The 12,992-nt window shown below is 36.3% G+C and overlaps 1 protein-coding gene across 1 annotated transcript in view; it reads right to left on the reverse strand.

Annotated features, from left to right (window-relative positions):
- PTPN20 (protein tyrosine phosphatase non-receptor type 20) overlaps nt 1–12,992 on the reverse strand; it is a 77,915-nt gene that overhangs the window by 48,342 nt on the left and 16,581 nt on the right. Inside the window, exon 3 of the mRNA XM_047762670.1 lies at nt 1,495–1,595. Within this exon, the coding sequence (XP_047618626.1) occupies nt 1,495–1,595 (101 nt within the window). The remainder of the gene's footprint in view (nt 1–1,494; nt 1,596–12,992) is intronic.

Consider the following 12,992-nt stretch of genomic DNA (forward strand, 5'->3'; position numbering starts at 1 on the left):
CATTCAACCTTAACAAAGTTAAGCCTTTTCCTTTTGCTCCTGTGGGTAATTTCATATTTCTTACTCTTTTCTCCTGCTCACTTTTTCTTGGGTTACTGTAAACATCTACTTGTTCTCCATTTCTGCCAGCTATCTTTTACCTTGCTACTAGCAATCCTCCTTCTAGATAGATAAGATGACAGATAGATAGATAACAGACAGGAAGATAAGATAACAGACAGGAAGACAAGATAACAGACAGGAAGACACCTGAGTAAAACAAAAAGACTCCATCTATGCTGTATTTTCATTCTAACAACCTGAATAAAATGTGTACTCCTTGCTTTCACATATACTGAGTTTCATCACACTCTGGCCCACATTATATTATCTGCTCTGCCTCTCCTCAAGTTTCCTGGCATTCTAATTTACATATACCCTACAACTCTTGACACATAACATTTCTCACCATTTATAAGATATTTTCACAGCTCCTTACCTTTGTTGAAGCTTCTTCCCCTAGCTTGAAATTTTCTTCCTTCCCTTTTTACCTGCTGAATTTCTATCATTTAAGATTCTAAATTCAAACAAAATATCTTTTCTTCAAAGAAGCTGGTGGGAAACTCCCAGGGCATGGTTCTCTGACTTCTGTACCCACAATCCTTGGATTTGGACTCTGTAATTATATTTACTACACTGTATTCAAATTTGTCTTTTACATGTTTGTGTCCCCAGTTAAATTGTAAACTAGAAGACAAGAACTGTGTAATATTTTGTGTTTGGATACAATGTTTAGTATATATTAGTAGCATATAATATTATCTTGAAATGCTTTTTGGATATTTATTTGTTCACTTAATGTACTTCTGAAAGTTGTTTATACAAGTTGTATATTATATACATTATTATGCAGTGCTATTCCAATGACTCCAGCTAATTTACTTATAAATCTCAAAGAAAATATGGCTCAATAAAATGTTTCCTTATTTGATGTTTTCGCATGTCACAGCTAAATTTGAACATTTTATAAGCATGAAAGCTGCAGTTTTTGTTTTTCTAATAGAAATTTACATTTCTCCTGTTTTTTAAAATTGTTTTCATATACAGTACCAAGAATTCACCATGCTAAAAGTCTTGTTTCCAGTACAATATTTTCTTTCTAGAAACATATAATTTCTCACAAAATTTAGTTGTGTATTGAGCTTTACCTCACCTCAAGTATACTGCCCCCTCCAAGAGCTCCAAACACACTTACAAAGGCTTGGGAACTGGGTAATTGTTGAGAGGATAGAGAAATTAAATTCTTTAGGCATATCTTTTTCTTGTGTTAATACCACATTTATAGGATCATAAATGTGTCCTATTTCTATACAAATTAGGTTGTACTTATTACAAAAAAAACTATATTTTCAAAACTAATCAAACACCTGAGGGCCATTATTCACTGTCTCATTCAGAGAGGTATCTATGAATATGAATAAGCAGAAAACTCACTAAACAAGCATATAGTTATACCTTTCTGCCTCCTCTTTAAACTGATCCTCAAAATCATCACTATGTTGGAAATCCTGAAGAAAAGATTTTACCATCCCTGAGTTAACTTCATTTTCAAAAACCTACAGGCATAAGAAAGGAAAAAATTATGCCTATGAATTTAGGAATATATAGTTTAAAAGAAAATGATTTCTATAGCTTCTTAAGAAGAGCAATAAGGTCTTCAATAATAGAATTAAAATCACAATCACAGTGTGAACACTACTTCTAAAAAGTCACTTGAAATACATATCTCCCTATAAAATACTTTCTAATTTGTCAAAACAGTGTAGAGTAGTATACACATATGATTTCTTTGAATCACCCAAGTTATTTTCCAAAAATTCATAAAAATAAGCTTAATTTTTTTTCTTAAGAAAAAAAAAACGGATTATTACAATAGCACAGAGGAGATTCTTATAACAAGTACTTATCACACTTACTGTGAATATAAAATTCTTAGCACGATATTTATTTTAGCACCTGTATGATCTAATCCAGTAATTCTAAGTATGTTGATTTGGTACTGCCTGATGGACTTGAGTTTACTTTGTTGCCTTTGAACTATCCTATATAGCACCTGGACCACTGGTAAACAAAACTGAATATGACTAAAGGGGAAAATCACATTAAAATAAAGATTTAATAAGCAGTATTTTAGCCCTCAGTTCTGCTTCAATTACTCCATTCATTTAATAATTCTTTTCTAGGGGCCTAGGACATGCACATATTGTTCTAAGAGCTACAGATAAAATACGCAACAAAAGGCATATGTTCTGCCCTTGTGGATTACATATGTTCTCATGGGGAGAGAGAAAATACAGAAGTAAGCATATAAAAAGTACAGCTGGTGATGTGTTAATACAGCAACAGAGTATGGAGATATCTAACCTCCATGTACCTAAAAGGTAAAAGGAAGGACTAGGCAAAGAGACAGGAAAGCATCCTGAGCAAAAGAAGCAGCAGGTCCAAAGCCCAGCAGTCCCCCATGGTCTGGCCTATGCCTCATCTCCACCCTCATCTCCCACCTCTCTATTTCTCAGGCAGCATCTCCAGCCATACTCTCTACATTGTATTTTTTCATCTTTTTTGAAGTGCCATTTAATAACTCTTATTTTGTGAAACATATTAAAATCCTTTCCCCTCTTGTTTGTGTGTGTGTGTGTATATATATGTGTGTGTTTTGCCTAATTCCATGAAATTTTCCTACACCTGGAATACCTCTGGTGGACATATATATAGCCATCATTTTAGAACATGGACCTAAGTACAATCACTTTTAAAAAGAAGCATGTTAATGGAAAGATGTAAACAACTACCTGGCACTCCTACCAAGCATATTCATTTTGCTGGACAAGTCAAAACATGTAACTTACTAAGTTTTTAGCCTAATATAATATGTATTACCTAAAATATAAAGTTAATTTATATTTAGCAATAACTTGACCATTGTAGAATATATTAAATTCTAACATAATGGATTGACATTTTGAATAACATATAAAACATAAATATACAAATCCCCCCTTTTTTTTTTTTTAGGGTCACACCGATGGCATATGGAGGCTCCAGGGGTTGAATTGGAGCTGTAGCCACTGGCCTACATACACCACAGCCACAGCAACACCAGATCCAAGCCATGTCCGTGACCTACACCACAGCTTATGGAAACTCCGGATCCTTAACCCACTGAGCAAGGCCAGGGATCAAACCTGTGTCCTCCTGAATACTAGTCCGATTCATTTCTGCTGAGCCACGACGGGAACTCCCCCCAAATCCTTTCTTATGTGGGTAAAAAAAATATCAATTCTCTAAACTATCAGTTTTCTAAACTTCTTTAAGCTTGCTTTAAATATGTGAGGATTTTATTCACCAAGAATCAATTTTAGTGTAGTGCCCATTCTGTTTAATCATTAACAATGATCTTGCTTTCAATGGATATTCAAAAATCCAACAGACCACACCTGGCATCAGATGAGCTTTGCAGAAGGTTACAGGAAAGGAGCCACACATGTCAGAACAGCCTAAGGCTTGCCCTCATCAGGAGTTCTAGTAGCATTCTACTGTCACCTCAAGTGTAAGGCAGTAAGATGACATGGATGGGTAGCTGAGTCACCCTGGCTTAGAAACCTCAAGCTACACAGGAACAACATCTCTTGTAACAACTCATAAACTTAAGCTCTAGAAATTGCAGCAAGGAGCTTCCCACATTCACCCCATTTGTACTTTTAACAAGACATTTATAGTCCTATTCACAATCCTTCCAGCCCAGGAGTTAGTTTTACTGTAATCAATACTGCCTGGTAACATAGCTGATAGTCCAACTTTTTTAGGTTTCCAGAGAAACAGGGTGCTAAAAGGCTAATAGAAGATTATTTGCCTCATTGTAAAAAAGAAAATGTTCACTTGGCCTTTACTCATAGGCAGTAATTCAGTTTTACTTTTCCTACTGGAAGAACCAATTGTACCAGCACCATTGATTGCATAGACCATTCTATCCACACCACCACCTGCACATAAAATGTCCCCATATATGCTTGAGTCGTCTTCTGGAATCTCCACGTGGTTCCACTGATCTTATATGCCACTTCCTATACTATTACCACATTTCCTCAATTCTCATAGGTTTATACTGAGTCTTGATAGCCTGCAGTTATCCCAGTTGTCCTTCTACCACACAGGCACTTTATCTTCCTTCCCCCATGCCGCCTATTCCTGGTCTTCTGTTTTCTGAAGTAAGTTTTTGAATCAACTAAGTCTCTCTCCCTCACACACACAAAATTTGAAATCTGTATGGAAATTAAGTTAAATTAATTTTGTAGTTTAAATTAGGAAAATCTGTTATCTTTATTAGATTAAGTATTATTATCCATTAATATATAGTTATCCATCAAAACACTTTATAATGCTCCAATAAAGGTAATTCACACCTTTTCTTAGATTTACTCCTTCATACTTTGTAGCTGGTATCACTATAAATGTACTGGTATAGATTATACCATTATGTATGCTAACTACTGCATAGTGAGTAAACCACAAGTTTTTATACATAATAGTTTTATATTTATTCTTTTTATGGCTGCCCCTGGAGCATATGGAAGTTCCCAGGCTGGGGATCAAATCGGAGCCACCAGCCTACACCACAGCCAAGGCAACGTGGGATCCAAGCCACATCTGCAACCTACACCACAGCTTGCAGCAATGCAGAATCCTTAATCTACTGAGAAAGGCCAGGGACTGAACCCACATCCTCATGGATACTAGCCAGGTTATTAACCTGTTTAGCCACAATGAGAACTCCTCATCTAAAATTTTAAATTTCCCTTATGATTTCTTTTTGACTCATGAGTTTAGAAGTACATGTCTTTAAATATCAAATGTATGTTTCATCTTTTTGTGATTGACTTCTAACTGAATTTCTTTACATCAAAGACCACAGTCAACACTATAAAGGTTATCTACCATTTATTTTGACTTATTTTGATTTGATACATGATAAATTTTTATAAATGGCTCATGTATGCTTGAAAAAAAAAATTTGGGGGGGGTCTTTTTTGTCTTTTCTAGGGCCCCACCCACAGCATACAGAGGTTCCCAGGCTCGGGGTCTAATTGGAGCTGTAGCCACTGGCCTACGCCACAGCCACAGCAACGCAGGATATGAGCTGTGCCTGCGACCTACATCACAGTTCACGGCAATGCCTGATCCTTAACCCACTGAGTGAGGCCAGGGATCAAACCTGCAGCCTCATGGTTCCTAGTTGGATTCGTTAACCACTAAGCCACAACAGCAACTCCTGCTTGAAAAAATGTATGCTCTCTAATTTTTGGATGCAAGTTCTACATATGTCCATTGTATATAGCTTGCTAATTGACTTTTATAATTTATATACTCAAGGAATTTTCTAATCTATTAAAAAAAGAAATATTTTAAAATGGCCCACTATCAGGGTGAATTTATCAACTATTCATAGTAATTTTGATTTATATATTCTGAAGCTGTTATTAGGTGCTTATATAATTTTAGAATTTTGGTAGTTGCTGCTACAGTGCAGTGGGTTAAGAATCCCATGTTGTCTCTGCTGTGGCATGGGTTCGACCCTGGGCCTAGCACAGCAGGTTCAGGATCCAGCATTGCTGCAGCTCTGGTGTAGGTTGCAGCTGTGGCTCAGATTTGATGCCTGGCCTAGGAACTTCCACATGCCATGGGTGCAGCCAAGAAAAAAAAAAAAAAAAAGAATTTTTTATCTTCCTTGTGAACGCAACTGTGACTTCTTAATGTTTAATGCTGTCTGCATTTAAGTCTCTTCTTTCTGATATCACTGTATCTATACCAGCTCTCTCTTGTTAGCATTGCTCTGTGTATTTTAATTTTTTTACTTTAAAATATGAAGGGAAAATGTCCCCCAAATATTTCTTCTCATTAAACTATGCGGATGATCTATAAATTCAATGAAATGAGTACTACAGAGTTGACCTAGTCCTGAAAAATAGTTTATCAACACCAATTGGTAAAGCAAATCTCTAAAAACAAATTTCATTAATTAAAGTAGGAATGTGAAGACTGTGAACAAATGGGAAGGAGGAAAAACAATGAGGCAGTGCTATCACATCAACACAAACCCTCCCATCTCCAACAAATATTTAAATAGCCACTTGTGCACAACTCATTTACTAAGAAAAATAACACCACCTGAGTGAGAAGTCCTAGCATAATTTAAACCTGAGACATGCTTCAAAATCAACTTGATTATATTTATCAAAGAAGTAAACTGTTTTAGACGACTATGATTCAAATAAGGCTCACTGAGGACTCTACAGGTCTTTGAATGAAATGTGATTTGGCTAACAATACCAAGAAAGCACAAGGAGAAATATCCTAAACTATCAAGATGCCAGGTCTTTTTGGAGAGTGCTCAATAAATCAATGTCAAAGTAAAGGATGGATTATTTTTCCAAGGAGCCTAAGTTAACTTTTCTGCACTGCATATGGCAAACATTTATGAGGACAAAGTGAAAGCACTAATACTAGGAGATAAGCTCCCAGTTTTTAGACTTTTCTCGGTGATTAAAGAGCTGTATGATCACAGAAAAATCATTTTGGCTCTATGGAACTTAGTTTCTTCACCTTTAAAATGAGCATTGGAGTAAAAATTTATTGCTCTATCTTCCAAATCAAACCATCTACATACAAGTCCATGAAGTGTATATGATTCCTAGGGACATCATAACTGAAAGGGCATCAAGTGGCTATAATATCAAAATAATTGCTTCATGAAATATAAGCAAGGCAAATTTTAATAAAACCAGATGATTTTCCACAACGTATTCTAAAAACCACCTAGGAATGGTCTAAGATACTTTTCCCTAAAAGGAAATTTTAAAATATATCAAAACTCATCCAAGAAAAGTCAAGCCATAAAATATAGAGGGAAAAAACCTAAACCATAAAATATACTCAGTTCTAGTAGGGAGTCAAGTATAGTTGTATAAAGGATCTACTCAAGACAGTCTATGACATTGCTCACTTCCAAATATGTCTCCTTCAAATAGAATATCATTCTGGGAGTTCCCGTCATGGCGCAGTGGTTAACAAATCCGACTAGGAACCATGAGGTTGCGGGTTCGATCCCTGGCCTTGCTCAGTGGGTTAAGGATCTGGCGTGCCATGAGCTGTGGTGTGGGTCTCAGACGTGGCTCGGATCCCGCGTTGCTGTGGCTCTGGCGTAGGCCAATGGCTACAGCTCCGATTAGACCCCTAGCCTGGGAACCTCCATATGCCGCGGGAGTGGCTCAAGAAAAGGCGAAAAGACAAAAAAAAAAAGAAGATCTTAGAAAAGTATCAACAGTGGGGCTGAAAGTCCAGGATTACACTAAAAGAGACTGCCAGCCAGAGAGGTGATAGTGGCCTTGATGTGGTCACCTTGCATGTCATAGAGGAATGGACCGAGTCCTACATGAGAGAACAATCAAACTACATACAATGTTGTTTTTCAAAGCAACAGCACAACTGTCAGCCCTGACAGCCAAATTGGGAAAGTAGGGGAAGCAGTGATTGTTCTTGGTACTGATTTTATCTCTATTAATGCTAGAACCTGCAGGAAGTGAAAATGGGGACTGTAATAATGGAAGTCCCCAAACTCCAACAGATTAGATAAGCAAAAATGCAAGGCATGCACAAGATGAAAATGCATTTCCCTTTCTGTGCTCTAACACTGGCAGTATCTCCATAAGGAAGGTAATGTGTCAAGGTGAGGGTTTTGCCCCAGATTTTTTTGCCGCCATCTACTACTCCCTACTTTGGAATATCGTCTCCATCAATGAAAAATTCCATCATCAATATATCTAAAGATGCTTCAAATTTTATGTGAAATGTATTTTGTGTCTCTTTTAGTAGCACAAAATGAAGTAGATGCTAAAATAAGTAAAATTTCCAAAAGAGCACTGAGAGAGGTTTTCTTCAGTTGCAAAAAGTTCCACTCTTCCAAATCCTTACTTTGGTCATCTTCAACATCAGAGTGACATAGAATTAAGAAATCAGTGATAAGGAGAACAAAATAGACACCTATTCCTTAGAGAGCTTAGTCAGTGATTTTAATATCAGCCATAGCCAATTAGCAGAGATCCCTTTTCTAGTTTTACCTCACAATTCACTGATCTAGGTGCCGTTTTCTGACTTGATGAAGGCAAGTCATCATGACATAATGAAAGCGAACAGGGATTCGGGTATTTCATATCAGAGTCCTCTCCCTTCGGATCTTTTCCTGAACAAAGAAAAGGAAAGAATTGATCAAATGCAAAGGGGTACAGAGAAGATAAGGTTGAGTCTTAGTGAGAAAAGCCAAACTACATGGGGGGAAGCTTCGCCTACTTTTCCTGTTTTAGAGTAATTTATCTCCTATATTAATCATTTTTCTCCCTGCTTCAAAAAAATAACACTGCAAACATGATCCTTCTTCCAGGATTATCCTCAGAAAGCTGATTTTTGAGCAACCCCTTTGTTCCTACTTCCATATTATTCAAGAAAGTACTATTCAGGTAAATTCTAAATATATACCACCTCAAAACCTATGCATTGGGATCTACAGAATTCAATTCTTCTGTGTTTCACAGTCTATTTCTTGGATAAAGAAGAGTGTGTTTTATAAGTCTCATTTTCATGTCTTATATTGTTAACAACAAATTAGCAATACGTTAATGTACATAGAAAGTTATTTTAGACTTACTGAAGAACATACCATGAATCATCCCTAGGAAACTCATTGCTGGTTTTATTAAAGGATTTTTACTAATTATCCTGTTAATTTCACTGCATGGACTCTTTCATATAGAAGCCAAGAGAGATAGTTTTCTCTGATCTTAGAATTGAGCCATATATGACAAACCCACAGCTAACATCATTCTCAATGGTGAAAAACTGAAAGCATTTCAGCAAAGATCAGGAATAAGACAAGGATGTCCACTTTCACCACCATTATTCAACATAGTTTTGGAAGTCCTAGACATGGCTATCAGAGAAGAAAAAGAAATTAAAGGAATCCAAATTGGAAAAGAAGAAGTAAAACTATCTCTGTTTGCAGATGATAAGATATTATATCTATAAACTCCTAAAGACACTACTAGAAAACTGTTAAGAGTTCATCAATGAATTTGATAAAATGGCAGGATACAAAATTATTACATGGAAATTAACTGCATCTCTATACATTAGCAAGGTAAGATCAGAAAGAGAAATTAGGGAAACAATCTCATTCACCATTTCACCAAAAAGAATAAAATACTAGGAATAAACCTACATAAAGAGAAAAAAGACCTGGAGTACCTGCTGTGGCACAACCGGATCGGCAGCATCTTTGGAGCCCCACGATGCAGGTTCAATGCCCGGCCTGGCACAGTGGGTTAAGGATCCGGCATTGCTACAGCTGTACCTTAGGTCACAACTGCAGCTAGGATCTGATCCCTGGCCTGGAACTCCATATGCTGTGGGAGTGTCCAAAAAAAGAAAAAAAGAGAGAGGAAAAAAAAAAAAAAGACCTACACTCTGAAAACTCTAAGACACTGGTGAAAGAAATCAAAGATGACACAAACAGATGGAAATATATACCATGATCTTGGAATGGAAGACTCAATATTGTCAAAATGGCTATGCTACCCAAGGCAATCTACAGATTCAATGCAATTCCTATCAAATTGCCAATGACATTCTTCACAGAAGTAAAACAAAATATGTTAAAATTTGTATGGAAACACAAAGCACCAAATAGCCAAAACAACATTGAAAAAGAAAAACAGAACTAGAGGAATCAGGCTCCCTGACTTCAGCCTATACTACAAAGCTACAGTACTCAAAACAGTATAATACTGGCACAAAAACAGAAATACAAACCAGTGGAACAGGATAGAAAGCCCAGAAATAAACCCAAGAAGCTATGGTCAACTAATCTATGACAAAGGGGGCAAGAACATACAGTGGAGGAAAGATAATCTCTTCAATAAGTGGTGCTGGGAAAACTGGACAGCTACATGTGAAAGAATGAAATTAGATTATTCTCTAACACTATATACTAAAGTGAACTCAAAATGGATTAAAGACCTAAACTTAAGGCCAGACACTATAAAACTTCTAGAGGAAAACACAGGCAGAATTCTCTTTGACATAAATTACAGCAACATCTTGTTTGACCCACTGCCTAGAATAACAACAATAAAAGCAAAAATAAACCAATGGGACCTAATTAAATTCAAAAGTTTTTGCACAGCATAGGAAACCATTAAAAAAACAAACAAACAAAAACAAAAAGACAACCCACAGAATGAGTGGGAGAAAATTTGGTTTCAAAGGATGCAACCAAGAAGAGCATATACCAACAACTCAAAAATATACCAACAACTCACACAACTCAACAACAACAAAAAACAAAGAACCCAATCAGAAAATGGGCAGAAGATGTAAATAGTCTTTGCTCCAAAGACATATGGATAGCCAATAGGCACATGAAAAGATGCTCAACATCACTAACAATTAGAGAAATGCAAATCAAAACTACAATGAGGTACCAACTCACACTGGTCAGAATGGCCATCATTAGCAAGTCAACAAATAATAAATGCTGAAGAGGGTGTGGAGAAAACGGAACCCTCCTCCACTGTTTGTGGGGAAATAAATTGGTACAGCCATATAGAAAATAGTATGGAGGTTCCTCAGAAAACTAAATACAGAGCTATCATATGATCCAGCAATCCCACTCCTAGGCATATATCCAGACAAAACTATAATTCAAACACATACATGCACTCCTATGTTCACTGCAGCACTATTCACAACAGCCAAGACATGGAAACAACCTAAATGCCCAATGACAGATGAATGGATTAAGAAGACATGGTACATATACACAATGGAATACTACTCATCCATAAAAAAAGAATGAAATAATGCCATTTGCAGCAACATGAATGCAACTAGAGATTCTCATACTAAATGAGGGAAGTCATAAAAAGACAAATACCATATGACATCACTTTTATCTGCATTCTAAAATATGGCATAAATGAACCTATCTACAAAATACAAACACTCGCAGACATGGAGAAGAGACTTGTGGTTACCAAGGGGCAGGGGGAAGGGAGTGAGAGGGACTGGGAGTTTGGGGTTGGTAGATACAAAAAATTACATTTAGAATGGATCAGCAATGGGATCCTACTGTATAGTACAGGGAACTATATTCATTCTTTTAGGATAGAACATGATGGAATACAGTATGAGAAAAAGAATCTATATATATGTGTGACTGGATCACTATGCTGTACAGTAGAAATTGGCACAACACTATAAATCAACTATACTTTAACTAAAAAATTAAAAATTAAAAAAATAAAGCTTTAATGGCTAGATTAATATAAAAGTAGACTTCAGAACAAAGAATACTACCAAAGATAAGGAGGAACATCACATAAAGATAAAGAGGTTAATTTGTTAGAAACATAATTCAAAATATGTATGCAACCAATAGCAAAACTACAAATTACATGAAGTAAAAACCAGTAGAACTGAGGAGTTCCCTTGTGGCTCAGTGGATTAAGGATCCAGTTCTGTTACTGCTGCAGCTTGGGTCAATGCTGTGGCCCAAGAACTTCCACATACCACAAGCACAGTCAAAAAAAAAAAAAAAACCCAAACAATAGAATTGAAAGAAGAAAGATACATATCCACAAAATTGTCTTTCAGCAACTGACATAACAGACAGAAAAAATATCAGCAAAGACATGGAAGACTTGGAGTTCCCGTCGTGGCTCAGCGGTTAACGAATCCGACTAGGAACCATGAGGTTGTGGGTTTGATCCCTGGCCTTGCTCAGAGGGTTAAGGATCCCACGTTGCCGTGAGGTCTGGTTTAGGTTGCAGACGTGGCTTGGATCCTGCGTTGCTGTGGCTGTGGTGTAGGCCAGTGGCTACAGCTCTGATTGGACCTCTAGCATGGGAACCTACACATGCCGAGGGAGTGGCCCAAGAAATGGCAGAAAGACACACAAAAAAAAAGACATGGAAGACTTGAAACACACTATGTAATTCACACTGTCCTAACTTAAAAGTATAGAACACTGCACCCTAAAATTATAGAATACCCAATCAAGTGTCCATGGAATATTCTCAAAGGTCATAAAACAATTTTCAATACATTTAAAAGCTATTAAATTACAGTTTTATCATATAAATTATGAAATATATCATATAAATATCCTTGAATCACAATGGAATTAAATTAGAAATCAATAATAAGATATACGGAAAATCTCCAAATATTTGGAAACTACACAACAAATTTCTTTTTAATCAAGGAGTCAAAGAAGAAGTCACAGGCAATCTAGAAAGTATCTTAAACTTCATGAAGGTGAATAAAAGAGCATTTTGAAATTTTAAAGAGGGAACAAAAGTAATGTTTTTTAGAAATATAGAACTGGATACCTCCATGAAAAAATAGAAAAGCCTAAAATCCATCGTCTAAACTTCCATCTTAAGAAATTAGAAAAAGAAGAGAAAATTAAATTCAAAGAAGCAGAATAATGGATATAGTGGTAAGAATAGAAAGAATAGAAAGCAATTAAATAAGGAGAACAATAACAAAATGGAACCAATAAAATAGGTAATTATCTTGACAGACAAGTCAAGAAATAAAAGAGAGAAGAAACAAACTAACAATTTCAGGGCTAAAAGGGAGGACCTCATAATATTTCAATAGAAACTTAAAGGATATTAAAGGAATATTATGAATAATGTTATGTTTAAGTTTGGCAACTTAGATGAAATGAACAAAAAATTTGAAAGACACATTCTACCACAGACCCAAGAAGAAAGACATAATATGAATAGCCCTAGAGCTAGTAAAGAAATTGAATTCATTGGAGTTCCCGTCGTGGCACAGAGGTTAACGAATCCGACTAGGAACCATGAGGTTGCGGGTTCGGTCCCTGCCCTTGCTCA

Source organism: Phacochoerus africanus, chromosome 15, assembly GCF_016906955.1.
Source record: "Phacochoerus africanus isolate WHEZ1 chromosome 15, ROS_Pafr_v1, whole genome shotgun sequence".
NCBI lineage: Eukaryota > Metazoa > Chordata > Mammalia > Artiodactyla > Suidae > Phacochoerus > Phacochoerus africanus.